The sequence below is a fragment of the Mercenaria mercenaria genome, chromosome 7, assembly GCF_021730395.1.
Source record: "Mercenaria mercenaria strain notata chromosome 7, MADL_Memer_1, whole genome shotgun sequence".
Taxonomy (NCBI): Eukaryota; Metazoa; Mollusca; class Bivalvia; order Venerida; family Veneridae; genus Mercenaria; species Mercenaria mercenaria.
Window position 1 is genome coordinate 84568601 of NC_069367.1, and position 22513 is coordinate 84591113.

A 22513-nucleotide genomic window follows, 5' to 3' on the forward strand; every position below is an offset into this window, starting at 1 on the left:
CTTGTTCATAAAATGAACCTTGAATTATTTCATCATTTAAATCTTTAATAGTGTATGTTCTCGGATTTGTATTATTAATTTTATAAATTATAAATTTTTCCTCTGTCCAATTTGGTGTATATCCTTTTTCAAATGTCTTTTAAGTTTACTTAAGCGAACTCGATCACCAATTTTAAATTTTGCTTTGCTCTTTGGTATCTTTAAATCACCATATAAATTAAAGTAAACAGTACCTTTATTTAAGTTTTTACTAGCTTCGGTTGGTGTCATTTTTATACTAGAATGTTTTGTTTTGTTATATTATCAACCATATCCTGCAAATTATTTAAATAAGTATAAGTATTATTTGCTGTAAAATATTTCCACATTATTCTTTTTAAACTTCTATAAATCTTTCTATTACTACAGCCTTTCCTTCATTAAATGTATGGTACGTATTAATCTTATTTTTATTCAAAAATGATTCAAACTTTTTATTATAAAATTCTTTTCCTTCATCTACCCATAAATTTACTGGTAATCGTCCTTCTAAAATTATTTTTTCAAATGCTTCAGTAACAGATTCTCCAGTTTTATTCTTTAATGGAATAACCCAAGCATATTTACTAAATATATCAATAACGGTTAACAAGTATTTACTCCTTTATTATATTTTGAAAAAGCTTGCATGTCAACTAAAATCAGCTGACCAAGTATCATAAATATCATTAACTATCACTCTTCGTTTCCTAAATTTTCTTTTAATTGGTTTGTGTAATTTTCTGCTAATTCATCGCTCCATGTGATTCCGGGGGTAGTAAAAGTTTGCTCTACCCCCTTTTCCCGTTTTTGATTTTTGTCCGAGACCAAGTGTGTATTTCGTTTTGATGGCTGGTTTTACAACTAAATGTTTTGCAATCTTTTCTCCAAATGTTTTTGATTTAGTTTTTTTAAATTGGAAAGCATTTGCTTATCACATGTACCCTTTTTTACACCACTGTCATAGCAAAAATCATGGTCCATACATACTGCATCCAGTTCATTGACAGGGGGTCCATTATCTAGGGGATTTCCTGGCCCACAATAATTATATCCTGGAAGTGTTAAACCTTTCTTAGGTAATAAAGGTAACATTGCTTTGTTGAATATCTAAATTACCCCCTGTACTTTTAACAAACTTTGATTTCATTTTTCCACAAGATGAACAAGTAGCCTTATCATTTTTCTCCCGTTTTTGGTTGTAACATAATGAGGATTTATATTATCAGTAAAGATAGTTCTAAATCTTCTTTCTTTCAAACAATATAATTTATTCTGTAAACTCATCTATATCATATGTATTTAAAACTTTTAATTGGGTTTAAAACCTGTGGATTTTAAATTGTCCGGCATTGGATTTTTTAGAATAGGGGCAAGGGGTCAGGGGGGTTAAATAGGTCTTCGCACAAACAATTACTATACTACTTCTAGCATATAAAGGGATGGTAAGCATATCCTAGTAACAGGACGATAGAAGTTCGAATATTGTGACCGAAACCTCTCCAGTCATTACAAGAAAAATAATATGATCTTAAATTTTCATAAATATTTATTTAACATTAATGTACAGATGCTTTAAAATGGATATAAAATGTTTAACAAAAATATATATTTATATGGAGAAATATCATTTTGCTGCTTTGTAGATATACAGTTGATTGTCTAGAAATTGTGTCAAAGAAGAAAAACACGTGTACAAAATGATATCGATACGAAAGTAGTTCGGAAGCATAGAACGCAACAGTAGTATACTTCGGACAGTTGGGCAGAATGCCTCCGAGGCTCCGAGGCTATCACGTATGAAAAATGAAAATAAAGTAACATCAAAATTACAAAGTTTGTTGACTTTTTTTCACCAGTTATTTAAGAAGAGATCATGTTCCGTCTTACCACACACAGTGTAATTGAAACCGATTGAAAGCTCAGTAGTCAATTGTGAAAAGGCTTAAATATTACAATGAGAGATAGTTGTTATCAAAAGGTAAACGATGGGAAATGGTGTTACACGATTTGTGGTGATAAAAGCTGTTTAATTTATCACTGTGAACTGGAATGTTTGCTTTTATGTCCGTTATCTAATTTGTAAGTTCAACGGACGCGTGGCTATTATTTCTACACTGATTACACTGTTGACATTGTAGCTAAGGTCACTTCGAACGGTCGTCTTTATTTAAATGTTTGTAAACATCTCGCCGTTATCTAAGAGTGACCTATCGCTCAAAAATTTAAATCGCTGTATTTTGAAAAAATCAATCTGACCTTAGTAAAGCAAATAAGCTTTCGACTGATTTCAAAACCCTTATCTTTTAAGGAATGTTGAGTCAGTCCCGTGCTAAAATAGAGAAGTTGACTTGTAGCGAAATGTTACGGGAGTGGCTGATGATGTCGTGGGAATTTCAGATTGACTCACCTTATTGGAGTCCGGAATGTTGGGATGGGCTTTGACCTTAACACGATGACTCATGGGTAGGTGCGGCTGCCCTTATTGTCCTATATTAGGGTTGGGCTATGACGTCACGGGTTTTTCCTTTAGTGAGTCATATCCTTAACCCCGCCCCTCCCCCACGCGATGACGTCATGGGGTCAAGTGATATCCTCGGAGCCTCGGAGGCATTCTGTCCAACTGTCCGAAGTATACTACTCGCAACCAAGCAAAACAGGAAACTGTTTGATCACGTCTGTTCATGGTATTATTGCAAAGAAATTCGATACAGCGTTATTTTATATAGTACTTTTGATTGTAGACAAACAGATAAAAGATGAATACGTCTTAATCATATAAGCTACATATAAAAATATATATCATCAGATTTGAACGTGTGTTTTTAATTCATGTGTATAAAAATAATATCAACAATGTTTCAGTTTAATTACTCTTAACTTTTTAAACAGATACACAAAGTAAAAACTGTAACTGCAGGAAAGTACATGTATTACCAAATAAACTACTGTTAGGTCGAACACTTACTTAAAATGTATTAAAAATTAAAAAGAACACATTCAATACTAAAAACTAATATCTAACAATAAAATAAACAAACAAGAGGACCATGATGGTCCTGAATCGCTCACCTCTTCCCACATGACCCAGTTTTGAGTATGACATCGTTTTTTTCTATTATTTGACATAGTGACCTAGTTTTTGAGATCATGTGACCCAGTTTTGAATTTGACCTAGGTATAATCAAGATAAAAATTCTGACCAATTTTCATGAAGATCCATTTAAATATGGTCTCTAGAGAGGTCACAAGGTTTTTCTATTATTTGACCTATTGACCTAGTTTTCGAAGGTACGTGACCCTGTTTTGAACATTACCTAGATATCATCAAGGTGAACATTCTCACTAATTTTCATGAAGATCTCATGAAAAATATGGCCTCTAGAGAGGTCACAAGGTTTTTCTATTTTTATACCTACTGGCCTAGTTTTTGACCGCACGTGACCCAGTTTCGAAACTGACCTAGATATCATCAATGTGAACACTCAGATCAATTTTCATGAAGATCCATTGAAAAATATAGCCTCTAGAGAGGTCAAAAGATTTTAATAATTTTAGGCCTACTGACCTAGTTTTTGACCGCAGTTGATCCAGTTTCAAACTTGACCGAGTATCATCAAGATGAACATTCAGACCAACTTTCATACAGATCCCATGAAAAGTATGGCCTCTAGAGAGGTCGCAAGGTTTTTTTATCATTTGACCTACTGACCTAGTTTTATAAGGCACGTGACCAAGTTTCAAACTTGACCTAGATACCATCAAGGTGAACATTCTGACCAATTGTCATGAAGATCCATTCAATGGTATGGCCTCTAGAGAGGTCACAAGGTTTTTCTATTTCAAGACCTACTGGCCTAGTTTTTGATCGCAGTTGACCCAGTTTCAAACTTGACCTATATATCATCAAGATAAACATTCAGACCAACTTTCATACAGATCCCATCAAAAATATGGCCTCTAGAAAGGTCACAACGTTTTTCCATTATTTGACCTACTGACCTACTTTTTAGATGGCACGTAACCCACTTTCGAACTTGACCTAGATATCATCAAGATGAATATTCTGACCAATTTTTATCGAGATCCATTCACAAGTATGGCCTCCAGAGAGGTCACAAGGTTTTTCTATTTTTAGACCTACTGACCTAGTTTTTGACCGCACATAACCCTGTATCGAACTTGACCTAGATATCATCAAGATGAACACTCAGACCAAATTTCATACAGATCCCATGAAAAATATGGCCTTTAGAGATGTCACAAAGTTTTTCTATTATTTGACCAACTGACCTAGTTTTTGATGGCACGTGACCCAATTTCAAACTTGACCTAGGTATCATCAAGATGAACATTCAGACCAACTTTCATACAGATCCCATGAAAAATATGGCCTCTAGAGAGGTCACAAGGTTTTACTATTATTTGACCTACTGACCTAGTTTTTGACGGCACGTGACCCACTTTCAAATTTGACCTAGATATCATCAAGGTGAACATTCCGACCAATTTTCATGAAGATCTCCTGAAATATATGGCCTTTAGAGAGGTCACAAGGTTTTTCTATTTTTAGACCTACTGACCTAGTTTTTGACCGCATGTGACCCAGTTTCGGACTTGACCTAGATATCATCAAGATGAACATTCAGACCAAATTTCATACAGATCCCATGAAAAATATGGCCTCTAGAGAGGTCACAAGGTTTTTCTATTATTTGACCTACTGACCTAGTTTTTGAAGGCACGTGACCCACTTTCAAACTTGACCTAGATATCATCAAGGTGAACATTCTGACCAATTTTCATGAAAATCTCATGAAATATATGGCCTCTAGTGAGGTCACAAGGTTTTTCTATTTTTAGACTACTGACCTAGTTTTTGACCGCACGTGACCCAGTTTCGAACTTGACATAGATATCATCAAGATGAACATTCAGACCAACTTTCATACAGATCCCATGAAAAATATGGCCTTTAGAGAGGTCACAAGGTTTTTCATTTATTTGACCTACTGACCTAGTTTTTGATAGCATGTGACCCAGTTTCGAACTTGACCTAGATATCATCAAGGTGAACGTTCTGACCAATTTTCATGAAGATCTTTCGAAATATATGGCCTCTAGAGAGGTCACAAGGTTTTTCTATTTTTAGACCTACTGACCTAGTTTTTGAAGCCACGTGACCCAGTTTCGAACTTGGCCTAGATATCATCAAGATGAACATTCTGACCAACTTTCATGAAGATCTTATGAAATATATGGCCTCTAGAGAGGTCACAAGGTTTTTCTATTTTTAGACCTACTGACCTAGTTTATGATGGCACGTGACCCAGTTTCAAACTTGATCTAGATATCATCAAGGTGAACATTCCGACCAATTTTCATGAAGATCTTGAGAAATATATGGCCTCTTGAGAGGTCACAAGGTTTTTCTATTTTTAGACCTACTGACCTAGTTTTCGATGGCACGTGACCCAGTTTCAAACTTGACCTAGAATTTACCAAGATGAACATTCTTACCCATTTTCATAAAGATCCCATGAAAACTGTGACCTCTAGAGATGTCACAAGGAAAAGTTTACGCACGGACGCACGCACGCACGGACGACGGACGACGGACGCTGCGCGATCACAAAAGCTCACCTTGTCACTTCGTGACAGGTGAGCTAAAAAAATATATTAACAAGTACAAGCACTGATACACCATAAAAACAAGGAATATCCGATCCAAAATTAAAAATATCCATACAGTTGTATTTGAAATGTAATTTCATATGATCCACCATGACTTGTTATCTTCAAAATACAACAAGGATAATATGAAATATAGACGTATTTCAGTGTTATGTTACTACATCTATAGTGGACGCAACTTGACCCCGATGGTTGACCTTTGCATTATAATACATAATGAGGCACAACCTATTATTGAAAAGGAGTGTACGTAAAACACGAGCTGCACGAGAAATAGGAAATATAAATTTGTGTAAATATAAATTAGTGTATTGGGAGATTTTAACTGATCAAATGTAAGTACTTTGATACTGCGCTGTATACAAAATAATTCCATATAAATATACACGGCTAACCTAAGCAACCTTGATTTCTGTAATGAAATCATCGATATGAATAATCAGCCCAAGGTCAACCATCGCGGTCAAGTTGCGACTACTATACAATTTACCAACAAGGAAATTCATTGATGCAAGCATCAAAGACGCCGCCAAGTGTTGTGTCTGAAGTACATTTATTGCAATATGAGAAATCACCTAATCATTACTTTATTAAACCGGTTTAAGCTCCCCAGTGGTGTTTTTGCCACTGACCGTTCCAAGGCGGTGCCCCACTGTGTTCCTTTGTTTGTTCGTTTTGTCCTTGTGTGTTGACTTTGTGTGCGCGCGTGTGTGTATGCTTAGTGTTCGTCTTGTCCTTATGTGTTGGCTTTGAGTGTGTGTGTGTGTGTTGTTCGTTTTGTCCTGATGTGTAAGCTTTGAGTGTGTGTGTGTGTGTGTGTGTGTGTGTGTGTGTGGTGCACGCGTTTGCGTGCTGGGGGGTTCGTTTTGAGGAGGCTGCGCTTTTGGTGCGTGGCATTCCCTGTTTGATATTTTTCTTTGTTTTTATTAGTCTGACTGGCTACAAGTTATCAACATTAGCACATAAAACAATATATGTTATAAACTGTTTAAAACATGAAGAATAAACATGATAGAAAAGTTTTACCATGCAATACAAATCCTCTACCTGCAATGACATTAACATTGCGAGTAGGTGGTCCCTTTACATACAAAATTAATGTAATTATTTCACTAACTAAGGTCATCTCCTGTGAAAAGTTCTTATATGCAGGAGCGTGTGTATGATGTTTCACAGAAATGCAGTTTGTTGGGAAATGAGGAAATGTTGAAATTATTTCAAAGTTGTGGTTCACAGAAACCATTATTTTTATTATCATGTAATGTAATGAGTGTTTTCTATTTACTGATGAAGTTTTATGGACCTTAGTCACCTACATTATAGATTTCAGAATGCAGATTATACACATCAATTTACTGTTTCCCTTGACAAAAACAATCAAATATTTTGTCCAAGAAAAGAATGATATAACATAAATAATCTCTATATTGCCCCTATTCACAAAGCATGACTCTTTCTTATGTACTTTTGGAATATCATAGAATTCTCTTTTTTTTCGGATGAACGATAAACCTGAAGTCCTCGTTGAACTGTAAGGTTACTAGGAGTATGTCAGTGTCTAGTTCAAATCTAATATTACAAGAAATTTAGAAAGCATAATAACCCACTGCCAAAGTGTAGAAAATATTTCAACGAAAATGTTTTTTTGTTTTTGTTTTATTTGATCTTTTTTTGTCAGGAATGGACAAATACAAAAACTATCTATTAAGTTAAAAAGAAAAAAAAAGAAAAAAAAAGAAGCAAGTAACAAGATATAATAAAACCAGAGCAACTGACTAGTCATATAAAATCACTGAAAATATAAATTCAACAAGGAATTCTATTTTAAAGTCACTGATGCTTTGATAAGTTATGGTCCCATGGCTTTTGATATTTCGATCTAACCACATTTAAAGAAGTATTAACTTGTCACTGACAAATTCAGCCAAGTGCTCTTTAGCCTATTGCACACCTTAGTTGACAGTGTATATCTGTAAACAATGAGTAGATCTATATGACACATAAGCAAAAAAAAAAAGAAAGAAAAAAAACAAACAAACAAAAAAACAAATAGAAATAGGAATTTGCAAAAGTGTGCGCATTCTGAAATTACATCACTGTACCTATCAACAAAGAAAATAAGACAAAAAGGTTAAAAATAAGTTAACAGCGGCATATCTATGCTTATTGATTCTTTTATTTACTTTGTAAATACGTTTTTTTTTTCCAAGGAATTTTTATGCAGGCAAATGTAATTTTCCATATATTTTTTTTTTTAATATTCTCTTCGAAGTTGTAAAATATACGAACGCTCCCTTGTCCAGGCGATTCACGCTTTACAGTATGATATATCTGCCGTGTGTTCTATTTATAGAAAATGAGATAGGTAAGTAGGTCATGCTAAGAATAGAAATAGAAAACTTGACTTACAGAGTAACCTCCCTTATCAATAAATCGGATCAACATTTTTGACGAAATTGTAAATAAAAAAATATGTTCTGCTCTACAAATAAGGAGAGGATAGACAGATAGCATTGTTTTAAATCACATAATAAGTTGCATTACATACATTTTTTATGTTTTCTTTTTGCCATTTTTTGTTTATTCACTAAAATGCATTGTGCAATATCGTTGATCCTTTTACAAACTATTCACTGTGTTCAGTTTATTACTCCGAAACTATTCATTACCATCTTTACAGGGTCCGAAATAAAGGCTGATCACTACCAAATAGAATGTAAGCCTCCGCAGGTCTAGTCACAAGTAGTCCAAATATAAATAGTACTAATCTTTTTTCCTTTCCTAGTGCATTTTCTCGGCAGCAACGTGCTTACTTTTACCCTACCGCGTTTCAGTATGTATCACTTTGCATTCTAATGAAATCGGCATGTTCCTATCGCATGCTAGATAAAAATGGCTGCGTAAGAATTTAATGTCACGAAAAGAGAAATTGAAAGAAGCGAAAAGTAGTAAATTCAGCGGGTTGTATTTAACGAACTGTAGTTTTTTTATATAAAAGTTAACACCCCCTTTTCTTTTTGTTTTTCTAAAGTAGCGATCTAGTTCTTTATGGGAATATAAGTCTCTGAAAATCTGATATGCTAGAAAATGTCGAAACACCGTTATGAAGTGAGTGGATTTTATATGAAATAAAGAACAGCTGGATTTAGTGGTGTTCAGCCTATAAGGGGCAATACATGTTATTTTCTGAAACCCCTCGAAAATGAATGGAAATGCCATTAATCTATTCTTTATGATGTAAAACGATAACAAATGGCCGAAAACGCTTAAATTCCTTGTGTTTTTGGAATTTAGATCGAATTTTCGACCAGGTGGCACTATTTTGGTTCGTTTTAGGACCTAGTAAATGTCTTTTCTCGCATTTTAGCACTTCAGTTGTCTAAATAATATTGAAATTAGCATGTTTCTGAATGAAAATGACAAACATCGTAACGATTAAATGGATGTTAAATGTAAATTCCACGAATAAGGTAAAATTAATTGAAATATTGCTTGCACAGGGCTAAATTTTGCATATTTTTGGGGATGGGAGTGACCTGTAATGAATTGTCATTTCTCTACATTTTCTCAATATTTTGCACCAAAACAAAGCAGAATCATTGTGAAATAGGTGTACCTTGAGAATGAATGCAAATTCATGGAAAAATCAAACAAAAATTTTCTCTTATAGGCTGATCACTACCAAATAGAATGTAAGCCTCCGCAGGTCTAGTCACAAGTAGTCCAAATATAAATAGTACTAATCTTTTTTCCTTTCCTAGTGCATTTTCTCGGCAGCAACGTGCTTACTTTTACCCTACCGCGTTTCAGTATGTATCACTTTGCATTCTAATGAAATCGGCATGTTCCTATCGCATGCTAGATAAAAATGGCGGCGTAAGAATTTAATGTCACGAAAAGAGAAATTGAAAGAAGCGAAAAGTAGTAAATTCAGCGGGTTGTATTTAACGAACTGTAGTTTTTTTATATAAAAGTTAACACCCCCTTTTCTTTTTGTTTTTCTAAAGTAGCGATCTAGTTCTTTATGGGAATATAAGTCTCTGAAAATCTGATATGCTAGAAAATGTCGAAACACCGTTATGAAGTGAGTGGATTTTATATGAAATAAAGAACAGCTGGATTTAGTGGTGTTCAGCCTAAAAGTGTATCCCATATACTCGACACCGCCTTCAGGGCGGCGTCGAATAACATTACCATATCTGTGATTTTCTACATACGCACATTTCTTTTCAGATATAAGTCATGATCAACCAAAGAATTTCCTTTGGAATATAAAAGTAGAATGTATTTTATTATCGTACGATATGTGAACTATGAACATGTAACTTCTTAGGTAACTACGCCATTTTCGAAAGGCATGTTGTTAATGAATATTTAAGGTTGTATTAGACCCTGATTTTATATTTGAAAAAAAGACCTAAACAATTTCTATAGATCATCTATGTCAACACAATATACACAGAAAAGTATTTTGTACTACCACAAAGAATTAGCAGTTATTTTAACAAGTGACTGATAACACTTGTAAATGACATTTAACATTTAGCATGATGGCGGAAAGTGATTCTGCCTTTGCGATCAGTGCAGTCCAAAATCAGCCTGCACATATGTGCATGCTGATAATGGTCTGCACTGTTCGCTATTCAGTCGGTAAATTTTCAGTGAACACCTCTTTGAATAACAAGTGGTACTGCCCAAATTGAATGATGGAACAGTCCATTTTAGAAATTTAGCAGGCTAAGTGTTAATTGTGAATGCCGTTTTGAACACAAAGGTAGTTTGTGTATTTGACCAAAATACATCTGATAAGAACTTTCAACATCTTAAGTAAATATCTCACGTTGAAATATGTGCATGGTATGTTTTTAATTTCCCCATAAATATTATTTTTAATCAATTATGCAATACTGGACACAATATTAGATAAATTGTTCATATCATATGATGCAGACTGAGTCGATACCAAACTCAACTAAGTTTATATGAGAAATTAGGCCCAATAAGAAAATGCTAGGGCCAATATGTCAAAAATAGGTCATATACGGGATTCAAACCTTTTAACTTGTTCAAGTGCGGGTCAATATAGGGATGAATGATAAAATTATTATTAATCTAGTGAGTTCATATTGATCTTATGACTTGTCTTTTGACAGTCACATTTTCTGCCTTGGGCCAATACGACCACATTAGCTTAATAACAAGTCCAAAGGAAATCATTGTATAAATAACATTACATTAGTTGGAGACATAACAAGATTACGGACAAAATCGTTCGCGCACAAGTTCGTTAAAGTACTTCATAACACCAACATACATGCGGTCCATTTACGAAAAAAATATACAAATCAATAATAAAGTGTACGTTTTAAAACTAAAAACAGATAAGGTACATAAAACGCCTAAAACACGCAAAGATCATAATCTACATACAATTGGTAGAGTAAAATCGGAAGAAACTATAAGAATTATATGTAATTATACAATATCTATATAGCGCCCTTTTGATGATAAACATGTTCAAAGGTGGTTTACATAGCACAAAGGCAGCCTCTCAGGGCGCCAGTTATATCCTCTACTAGTACAGACACAGTGTGATCTGAACAGAGGGACAAAGCAAGGGAAACCTCCAGAACAGAGAGATAGAAATCCAGAAGATAAATATTTGTTCGGCTAACTTAGCCTAGCTCTTTGCGAATAGACAGCCCTATTCGTTTAACGTGCCTAGTGTATAGAACCGATACAGTGTCACGCGAAACTGTATTTCCAGGGAAGAACCAGTACTGGGCTATTAGTCAGGAGAGAGACACTAAAAAAATGTAATGCCCGGACTGGGATTCGAACGCCAGACTTCTGTACTCACATTCAATGGCGTTACCACTAGACAACCAGGCCACCCTATATTACATTATAATAAAAGTGAAATCAGTTTCTTTCATGCATAATCACCGGTGTATCGTTATGTCGCACATTTAGAATCATTATATTACTACTTGTCCATACCATATGACCAGTCAATACTCACCACAGTACCGAGGGCATCAGATTTTATTTGTGTAATTTTATGAGTATGTTTTCCTGTTATAAATAACACACACATACCATATTTACAGAAACTTTCTTCGTCTCGTTACATAAAGTTGTTTTGAAAGTTGGTATAAGCGTCTTTGTTCTAGATTTCATTGCATAACAATGTACAAACTATCCTTAGACGTCTTAAACTATAATTTGAACTACGCGTTCATTAATTATAAATCTGTACTTGGCACATTTGTCTTCGTCGTAAGTGCGGAATGTGCCGCCCTCTTCCACATATTTTTAGGAGTTTTTACAAATACATTTGTTCCTGTGTCTGTATTTCCAGCTTCCTGCATTTCTGCCTGTCTATCAGCTTCCTCTGAGAATGCCCCTTTCCTCTCAGCCATGTCTCTCTGTATCTGCTGTAGTAACTTACTCATACCGAACAAGGCATTCCAGTTTGCCTGTGCGGCATTTACGCCACCGTTACTAACTTCAACAGAAATGTCATCAATATCGGCTTTACCGTCATTCACAAAAGCATTGTTCATCGCTCCTACAAGATTTCCCATGGTACTTTTGTCAATTTTATAATGCCTTGCCAAACGTTCTTGCCACATTTTCATATACTGTATATAGCTTTTCCTGTATACCCTCAACGATGGATTACTTTGCAATGTGTAGATCAAAAACCATCTTGCTCTAGCCCTTGGATTAACAGGTTTAGATTTGAGTGGTATTTTCTCTGAAAAGAAGTAAAAGAAAAAACTTTGATACACTTAATGACATACTTCTAGGCCTTTATTCGTGCCTTGCGTGTTTTACTGTTTTTCTATACAAGTGTAGAGGGTCTTCATTCTAATAAAATATGTTTACCCCCAAACGTTACACACCTAACCGTCGTCAACTCTGTTTGATGCAGAAAGGTTCGCTGTATATGATAAAAACAATAAATAAAATAATAACTTGAATAGCATTTTATGAAGAGTATGAAATATCAAATTTATTGTGTAGCCTACACTACTTTATATACATTATTACGAAAAAGCCTATATTGTTATATCTTGTGCGCTTTTGAAACATAATAAACGTCATTTTTCTTGTAAATTCCTGCGTTTCAAGATTTATTGATCAAAAGTGGTTATGAAATGTTTAAACGAATTAGCAAGGAACGTGATCAGTATTTAGCAACTTCAGATTAGAATTGTCTTAACATAGATTCTTGTTTTAGTTGTTTTTAGCTACGTATAAAACTGGTTCATGAATATTTACAAAGGAAGTCCTGTGGTACTGATACTTTATTTTCACATACAGGTATGTGATACAGACATTTGTTTCCGTCAGATGATCTTTTTTAAAAAATATAAGCCGTTGTCAGGCATTTACCCGCAAAACATGTATTGTCTTGTTCTTGTATTTAAATGACAAGATGTTCATACTATCTGTAAGTTTTAAGAAGCGAAACTACTTCTTCCCGGGAGCTTCTCCCTGGACAGCACGGTACAGCTAGCAAATAAAATATTTGTGTTAATAACAGAACGTTCTTATATGTACAAATGTATCATAAAAACGATGGGTTCGCTTATCATATATCTTCACGATGTCACACCGTATTTTCACCAGATTATTTATATATAGGTGTATAACAAGTTTCATTTTCTTCATAAGATAATCGTTTCAGTCTTGTCCAAATTTTAAGAAACAATTACAGTGGTGTTATACGATTGTGTACCTTTGCCGTTGATGTCCACAGCAGTATGGTTTTCGTCTACAGACTTTTTGGACTTGTTTTCTTCATTGAAAATCAGTAGAATTCGTAGGAACATCACCAAAACAGGATGAGTGTGAGCGCATTCCACATGAATGAAACCACAGTAATTTGCAAAACCTGTGTTAAAAGCAATAAAATATACTTACAGAGAAAAAACTAAATGCGACATGGAAGAAATGATTTAGCATACCAGAGATGACACATTTTGATTGACACATTACATTAAGTTATGTTCACCAAACAATGAATACAAGACTTCACAGTACTTTTTTTACTTGATTAAGTTGAATGGCAAAAATAGTTATTTGTCAAATCGTGAAAAGAAAATACACTCCCTCGTCGAATTGCAGAATTTACAACATATTAAATTAAATCAAAGCTATTCACATTGTATGTTTCTCTCAATGTAAATGACAGAACTGGAGTACAGACCACAATAAGAGCAGATTTAAGGATAGGAGTAATTATCATATTTCCCATGTAACAGGTCATCACGTATTTAAATAGTTCAGCCAGTCTTTCTAATGTCTTCATTTTCATATTTATTTATATCATCAAACATACCTAACCTTGAAAGCTAAGTTATGCAAGGAGCAAGCAATACAAAGTATACCAGGTTTTGTTTTTGTATAATTGTGAGTCACATAGATATAAAGAGCGACTTTTTCAAGTTTTGATGGTTGAGGAAGCATCCTCCGGGCAGTATTTCTGGCAGGTAGAACAACCGGCTTTACTTGAGACATTTAGATGACTTTCTCAAATGGAGTCTTCTCAAATAACGAGGTGTCAACCCCGTATCATCGAATGGCAAGTTATTAAAAGTCTTCACCTTGAGCAATTGGCCACAGATGTCCCGAATATGTCACGTAACAGATAGCCATTGAGCGAAACAAAGACATTAGTACAAGTAATTTGACTATAAAAACATATAATGCAACTTACCAGGATCGAACATTTGAAAGCGCCGTGGCAAGGCACTGTTGTCTAGACGAGGTAGAAATATTGCTCCAATCACAATAGATTTAATGATTCTCAACAGACAGGACAAGAAACCGACAAAAATATTGTAGAAGAACATGAAGAATGTGAAACTGAACAACACACGTCTGAAAACGGAAAGTAATCAGAATTTTTACCTCAGAAAATATGCTTATCTCATTTACTTTACCTTTCCGCACGCCCCTCTCGAGCAGTATGAGCATTATGTGTGCCGGATGTAAAATTAAATGGTGAGACCAAAGAAAGTAATTATTTTGGATAAATGTATGTTTTTGGGGTATTTTTGTGAAAGCATGCCAAAGTTGATCAAAGTCGGGCAGGTGGTCAACTTGTTTGTAATATTAACATCCTAGAACACAATTGCTATCAAATGTTGTTGCTTCCGCAACAAAGTAGCATGTTAAATTGTAAATCGGTTTTACTGGCATTGTTTTTTATTCCAGCTTCAGGTCGTGGGTTCAAGTTAAACTATTACGTGAGGCTTATTAATTTGTAAAAAAAACTGATCTTATATGATTAATTATATAGCTGATACGGGATTAACACAGTTTGTCAGGAGCATTTATGTCTGTCAAATCGCTACAGAGAACAGTAGGTATCTCCTGGGTGGTTAGGGTTACTGTGCTCACAGATCGTACAAGGAACACATTGAGCGAGTGAAGCTAGGCTGTGAATGCATTACCTGGCGTTCGTGGTTATAATGGGAATTTACTGTATTTACTAAATTTTGATCCATTTTCTTTAATTTCTCATACGTTAAGACATAACTGTTCGTATTATACTCCTTTTGCTTTTGTTTGGTTTAGTCAAACCGACACAATTTCAGTCATATCAAGACATTTCCAGCTTTTCATGGCAGAGGAAGACGCACCAGGTGCCTCACCGGGTATTGTTTCAGGCATGTACCTGGGTAGAACCATCTGACTTCCGTAACCCTAATAGATGACTCTCTTGCATGAAGGATTCCAAATCTCAAACCCACATCGATGAAGGGCAAATGATACGAAGTCAGCGGCCGTAGCCATTCGGCCACGGAGGACCCTGCCCACATTACAGATTATTCTCATAACGTGGTCAAGGGGACCTTTAATATTTCAAACATGACTCCATTACTTTTGAATTTATTGTCAAAATGTATTTGCTTGAGTAATTTCCATCGCAAATTTTGGTCATTAGGGACATTAGAAAGTTTTAAAAATTCAATTTTGACTCGATCTTGATTATGCTTTATAAATCCACAATTCATAGAACCCATTGTTAGGGATATTGTTGGATCACAGAGTAAGTTATTTACCTGTTGTTGATTGCCAAAAATTCTCCTCTTCCCTGGAGAAATGCAAACTTAGACAAGAGTGTCTGTGTCATCAAGATTATAATTGTCATCAATACTGCTGGCCTGAATCAAAATAAATGACGTCATTAAGTGAACAATCGTCTAACACCTTTTACTTTAGCTAAACGGAAATCTTTTCAGAAAAAAACTAATTTCTCTTACATATTTATTTAAATATGCACAAATTTGCAAGAGCAAGTTCTACAACACATATTAATTAGTCTCGACACGTCATTCTTTTTTTTGTATACGTAACGTCGGAGGTATAAGAGAAAAGAAGCCAGTTTTCTCTTTTTAATACTGAGCGCCAAGCAATGGAGCTACCGGTACCATGTTTTACGTCTTTGGTAGGACTCTCTATATCACTAAGCTACCGAGGCGGTCAAGCAGGTATAATAGATGTATACTCATGCAAATATCCAATCATAATATACCGTTCAAATGCATTGTAACCTTGTTGAGCTTTCGGTACTTTGAAACAATGACATTAACGTTCTTTAATGGGATATCTTAAGTTAAGGCGGATTTTTACAGTTTTTGATTCTTCATATTTTTTCAATATGCACTTTCAAGAATGTAATAAAAACATCGACACATGCACCCGAAAGAGTCGACAAACGTCAAAAAATCATTTTCTGACATACATTAAAAGATCGACATGACATCTGTGTTTTATAGAGTCGGCAATCTGCCCGGTTGTTATTTTAGCGTGTCAGCTTTTTGTCGTGTCGGCGTACATATACATACCAGGCATTCATTAGGACGGTCAACAGCCACTTGTAGTATCCATTGATGATCAGTGTGATCAGAACGCACAATGCAAGCGCAATGACCAACAGTATAATGAAATGCAAAACCAAACCTGAAAATAGAACGATTTTGTAATGAAGAGTATCGGCCATATCATCCGTTCGTTCTGGTTGTAACATTTGCTCATTCTGGTTGCGACATAGGTTGTAAATCTATATCATATATCAATGTAAAAAAATAATCTTCAATTGGCACCAATAAACTTTTGTTTCAACAAATTTAACATTAAAACATTGCAAAGGCTATATAAGTGTAAAATGTTTACCCCAACCAATGTACGCCACCTGGTATCCGGCATATCGCATACTTCCAACCTGAAAATATATTATTACAATTTTACAAATGAACTAATTAAAGGGATTTATGCCCTTAGTTCATATTCAAAATTATGAATAAAGCATCTATATAAACACGGAAAAAAATGCGTTTATATGTATAAACAGTAATGTGTGTTAAGATAAAAACAGTACATAATATATTTTATGAATTATACTACAAGACCGACAAATTGCCAGTTTGTTATCAAGTGACTGGCGGCTGTACATGTCACTATACTGCGTACCCCGGTGTTTTATATATCTAGCCAAATCAAACACATTTGATGAAGATTTTCTACATTTAACGTTAATATCTATAAATGATAAAATATTTAAGCGAATGATGCGTCTACTCTTGAAATATGTTTAACAGTTTTGTTAAACTTTCCAGCCATAGGAAAGCTCATTTAACACGGTTTTTTTTCCATTATGATTAATAAGTACAAAACGGATGAATATGTAGCACATAATGTAAATACAGCACAGGACTAAACAATCTTGAACTAACCGATTTGTATTACATTTACAAAGCAAACGCTTTTATTATTTTCTGTTAATGACGACTGTGTCAGTGAACAAAACTTATTCCTTACAAAATAACAAAATACAATCTTAGAAATTGGCAGAATTGCTAAAATGAATATGTCAAATTTTCATATTATCTTTTGTTAGGTTCTTTTAGACCTAAACAGTATATGGGTTACCTACCAAAAGTGAAGCATTTGATCTAGTAGACCTATGCGGAATATGTGTATTGTCACCTTTATACAGGTCAAATAAATTTGTCCTGAAATAAACACAAGTTATAATTAATACAGAATAGTACATAGTAGTGAAACAATCATCAGAAACATCTATTCATAAACCGATTTTGAACATTACATACGAGTACTAGTATTTAAAGAAGCAAGAACAAATATACATCGTGTTCTGTTGTAATTATACTGAAAATACTGTACATGAAGTAGTTTAAATATCAAAGCGTATTACATTTTCTGACATGAAAGAAGTCCAAACCATTATATTGAAGTACCTTTCAGTTAAGTCAATAAAGTATTACTGATTTTATCTGTCCATGTGCATTTATTGCAAAAATCATTGCCAGCCTCTAGACCTATAGTTATCTTATTTGACAAGATCATTATCTGATATAATATCTTATACAAAAATCATTAAATTAGTATTCAGTGATAAAGAACACAAAGTTTAAATGACAAGGTTATATTTTCTGATCCTTTGAGATCATAGAGTCCATTCAACATATGTATGTGTAATAGAGTTTCCCTTAAGCCAGTGCTAGAGGGCGTGAGAGGTGTTGCACATTTTATTACCTCTCATGAACAGACTCAATCAAATCGAGTCTGCTATTATTCTTCTTGGTTGTATTCTTTGCTTCCAAAGGATCTTTTTAAAGATTTTATTGACATATATAACCCAAATCTATGAAATATATATTCATAAAGATAAAAAACTAATTTCATCTTTTGTCTTCGAACTTACAAAACGCTGTATTTGGTGTTATCACCACACCTTTGATACTATTAAGCTTTAAAAACTAAAAACAAAATTAATCGATAAAAGTATCTGAAACACTTTTCATCATCCTTATCATTGTTTGCTACCCAACATAGTTTATTTTATGTTTGAGAATCTGTTTCGACACACACATGCATATGATACATCACTGACATCTTTTATGCAAAAGCATAATGGGCCATCTTGAAACACCTAATACTGGCCTTTTAGTTACTTAAAAATCAGTTCAAAAATGTCATAGCGATCTTAACAGAATTACGCAAAGAGAAAAACTGTCTGTGATCTTGGAGCCCAATAACGTTGATGCAGTAGAATTTTCTGCCATGTATGCAATGTTTTTTTTTAAAGACGTTTATATCAAATTAATGTACATAGTCCTTGTTTAAATATGTATTCTAATAAAATATGTGTATCTTTTCATTTATTCAACACAGTTTCACTGATAAAATTACTCTGCAAGATGTTACTTTTTATTAAATTTCTATTTAATGTAGCATGACTGGCATGGAAATTGTTGCCACAGGTTTCTTCCTATCTTTCTCGGGAACTTTCTCTGGAAATCAGTTTGTGTTTTGGTGAACGGTGTAACTGAATTAAATTTGAACTGCATTGAATAAAGGCTACTTATACTAAAGGAGAAATGGTTCTGTTTAGTACTTCAGTTGAGTTTATGTACTGCTACCAAAATTGGTATATACTAATTGTCGGTATAAAGTTTAGGTAAAATTGCCAAAGCGCCCTAAAACACAAAAAATATATGGGTTTTTCGACTATCAAAAGTTAACAAAAAGTACTTTTCGTAATGTCATCTTGATACAAATCTCTATGTTTGAACTGTTAAAAAGCATTCCGTCCGGAAACAAATGACATTTTCCTAAAATAATTGGCCACAATAAAATCAAATGTGCATTTAAGACTGTTCGGGTCAAGGTCAACATTACTTAAAACAGGAAAATGGTTTTCTCTGTATTAGTTTTGTCAGGGCTGACACATGTACCAAACTGTAAATAGAAGTCAAGGTCAGGTATTTCACAATATCAAAGTATGTTAATGTTACAGTGAAACCGTTTCAGTAGGATATTCAAATGTGACTAAATGTCTCAAAGTGATTCGTTTAGATGGACTTTAAGTCAAATGATAGATGGAATGCAGGTCCGGAAGATAACTCGTATCATTTTTTCTATTCGTCAATGTTTTGCAGTTCATGTTAAACCCCGTTTATCCAGTGTTTAGATAACACAGGAATGCTTTGACTTCTGAAATGTATTATTTTTTTAGTTATATTATAAGCCATCTTAAAGTGAAATATGTCTGAATAGTCATGTGTTTCAAAATATATAATCAAGAAAGGTTTTCATGAATGTTTTGATGAATATATATTAAAATGTATTATGTTCATGAAAAACGAGACTTATCATAAAATATAATACGGTGATCTCACCTGTAGGAGGACAGCATGTGCAGAATACCCAGAATGCCTCCTACACAAGCCAACGACAGTGCAACAATAAAACAAACTGAAACGAAACAACGGTAAAGATTCATTCAAGGTGTTAAAGGCAATCGACAATTGACATACAAATATGTTTTACTGTGCACTACTTCAGCAGTCTTCGACCGTGTATGTAGGTCAAACACATCTTACCAGCCGAGATTTACCGAAAACTCTTACGGAGCATTCGTAATCGAACTGAATTTACTCACGGTCATTAAAAGAGTCCATATATAACATGTATTATTTGCAATACGGTTTTGCATACTTATTCCTTCCAAGAATGGTATATCTATGAATGTTTTTAATGTTTGCATATAAAGTACAACTTGCATTAAGACACAACCTAATGGAAAGACAAAAAGTGGTTTCTAATAAAACTGGACTCTCAATACAACATAATTTATTATTAACACAAATGGGAACTGAAACAGTGGTCTCTTAATGCAAGTGGTCTCTAAATGGACGTGTGAATGTTCTGACAGAGTTTGCACAGCTTACATGTATATAGAATTCACGTCCTGAGAAGTCCTACAGATAAGCCGTGTTACTAATATGTAAACATACGAAATTTCAAAAAGGAATTTCACAGATCTGTAACCTGTCTTTGGAAATAAGTCAAGTTCTTTCCAGTTGAAAACTGTCATAAAACTCCAGGAAGTGTCTATACACTGTACATTAGAAATTTGTATCTTCGCTTCCGGTTTACTTACTTCTACCATTTTCGAGTAGATAATACATCAGGTAGGTATAATCACGTATTTCTGAAATATGGGATTCCTCTCCTGGTTCTGCTACCCATCCAATAACGTTTAATGTCAACTGCAGACCCCTCTCAACAAGCGCAAGTATGGAGATAACAAGTGTCATAACCTCCAGTGTTACCTGTAAAAATCCGTTTTAATTTTTCAAAAGAACTTTTCGAAATAAAAATGACCAATGTGGAGCACTGTGTAACATTTGAGCTGGAGCTGTTGATATATCAAATGCATTCAATTTGAAAGATTATCTCTCATAGCGAACCCTACGCTAAAACTTCTGGGGCTTAGCTGTTTATTTTTATTACAGAGCAGTCAGGAGCGGGTAGGTTTGAAATCTGGACAAGGCGTTCATTGTCCGAGATGGTAGACGGATTACAGTATGAGACATACCACATTTTAATTTGACCACACTGAACACTGCGCGTACTCTAAGTAAACTGAGTAAGAGTGTAAGCTAATTTATAGTCGCCACCGGTAACCCATATGAGCGACTCTTCCAGAAGACTGTTAGTAACTTTTAGGTGGAGGATAGTGCAAGATAAAGATTATGCTTTCAGAAGCTTCCCTTCCAGGTGTAGAACACCAATAAAGGAGACTCATCCCAATGTTAGTAATGCAGCCATCATGGAATCCGGCACCATTGTTTATGTAAACGATCTGTAACTGGACTACTGTTGAACAAAGCGTTAAACTAATTAAACATGACGAGGTATAAAAACTGTGTGTCTACCTACTAAGCTAACTGCACTATAATGTATAACTGGCAAATTGATATTTTTATTGTAAAATAATAATAGTTACTTTTTATCGAACTCACAATAAGAACCAATGAAATTGAGTCGCATCATCTTCAAAAATACACAGATACCACAAAAAATCTCTAACGACTATATAGGATCATTACATGTATATACTATATAGGATCATTATGGTACATGTACATACTACATAGGATCATTATGATACATGTATATACTATATAGGATCATTATGATACATGTATATACTATATAGGATCATTATGATACATGTATATACTATATAGGATCATTATGATACATGTACATACTATATAGGATCATTATGGTACATGTATATACTATATAGGATCATTATGATACATGTACATACTATATAGGATCATTATGGTACATGTATATACTATATAGGATCATTATGATACATGTTTATAATACCTTATATATCAACATGACACCAATCAGCATCACAGAGAGTACTCTCGCAGAATATCTAAACTCTGAAATATAACACGAGAATAAACACTTATAATGAGAACGATATTGTATGTCTTGTTTACACAGTATAACCTTTATTCAGCACAAAAATCATCTAATATAATAGTTTTATTGAATGACTTGCCAGTAAATAGTCAAACGTATTGCAAGAGGGTCGGCAGGCATTAATAAGTGTATTCGGAGAATAGTTTTGACTACTGACTGGCAAGCCATTCAGTAAGATGACATCAGAAATAACTTTTCATATTTTGTGTCTTCAACATCAGACCGAAGCCATTCAAAATTTAGTTTTGAGCTATAATCTGGTCGTCAAAAGCACAAACCATGAACCTTTTATTTATTTCAGGATTCATTTAATAATATCGTATAAGAATGATCTACGAGCCAGTTCAATTAATTCTCAGAGTATCCAAGACGACTGAGCTGCAATCTACGAGCCAGCTCAATCAATTCTCGACGTTAAGATGGCTGAGCTGCAATCAACGACCCATCTCAGTCAATTCTAGGTAAA

The 22513-nt window shown here is 34.2% G+C and overlaps 1 protein-coding gene across 2 annotated transcripts in view; it reads right to left on the reverse strand.

Annotated features, from left to right (window-relative positions):
* Positions 1-1549: 1549 nt before the first annotated feature.
* LOC123553736 (receptor for retinol uptake stra6-like) overlaps positions 1550-22513 on the reverse strand; it is a 46742-nt gene continuing 25778 nt past the window's right edge. For both annotated transcript variants that reach the window (XM_045343340.2, XM_045343339.2), the window contains exons 9-18: positions 21943-22004; positions 20699-20870; positions 19935-20010; positions 17666-17744; positions 16906-16954; positions 16578-16692; positions 15792-15893; positions 14441-14604; positions 13460-13615; positions 1550-12472 (exon numbers count right to left, since the gene is read on the reverse strand). In XM_045343340.2, coding sequence (XP_045199275.2) covers positions 11958-12472; positions 13460-13615; positions 14441-14604; positions 15792-15893; positions 16578-16692; positions 16906-16954; positions 17666-17744; positions 19935-20010; positions 20699-20870; positions 21943-22004 — 1490 coding nt within the window. In that variant the 3' untranslated portion in view covers positions 1550-11957. The remainder of the gene's footprint in view (positions 12473-13459; positions 13616-14440; positions 14605-15791; positions 15894-16577; positions 16693-16905; positions 16955-17665; positions 17745-19934; positions 20011-20698; positions 20871-21942; positions 22005-22513) is intronic.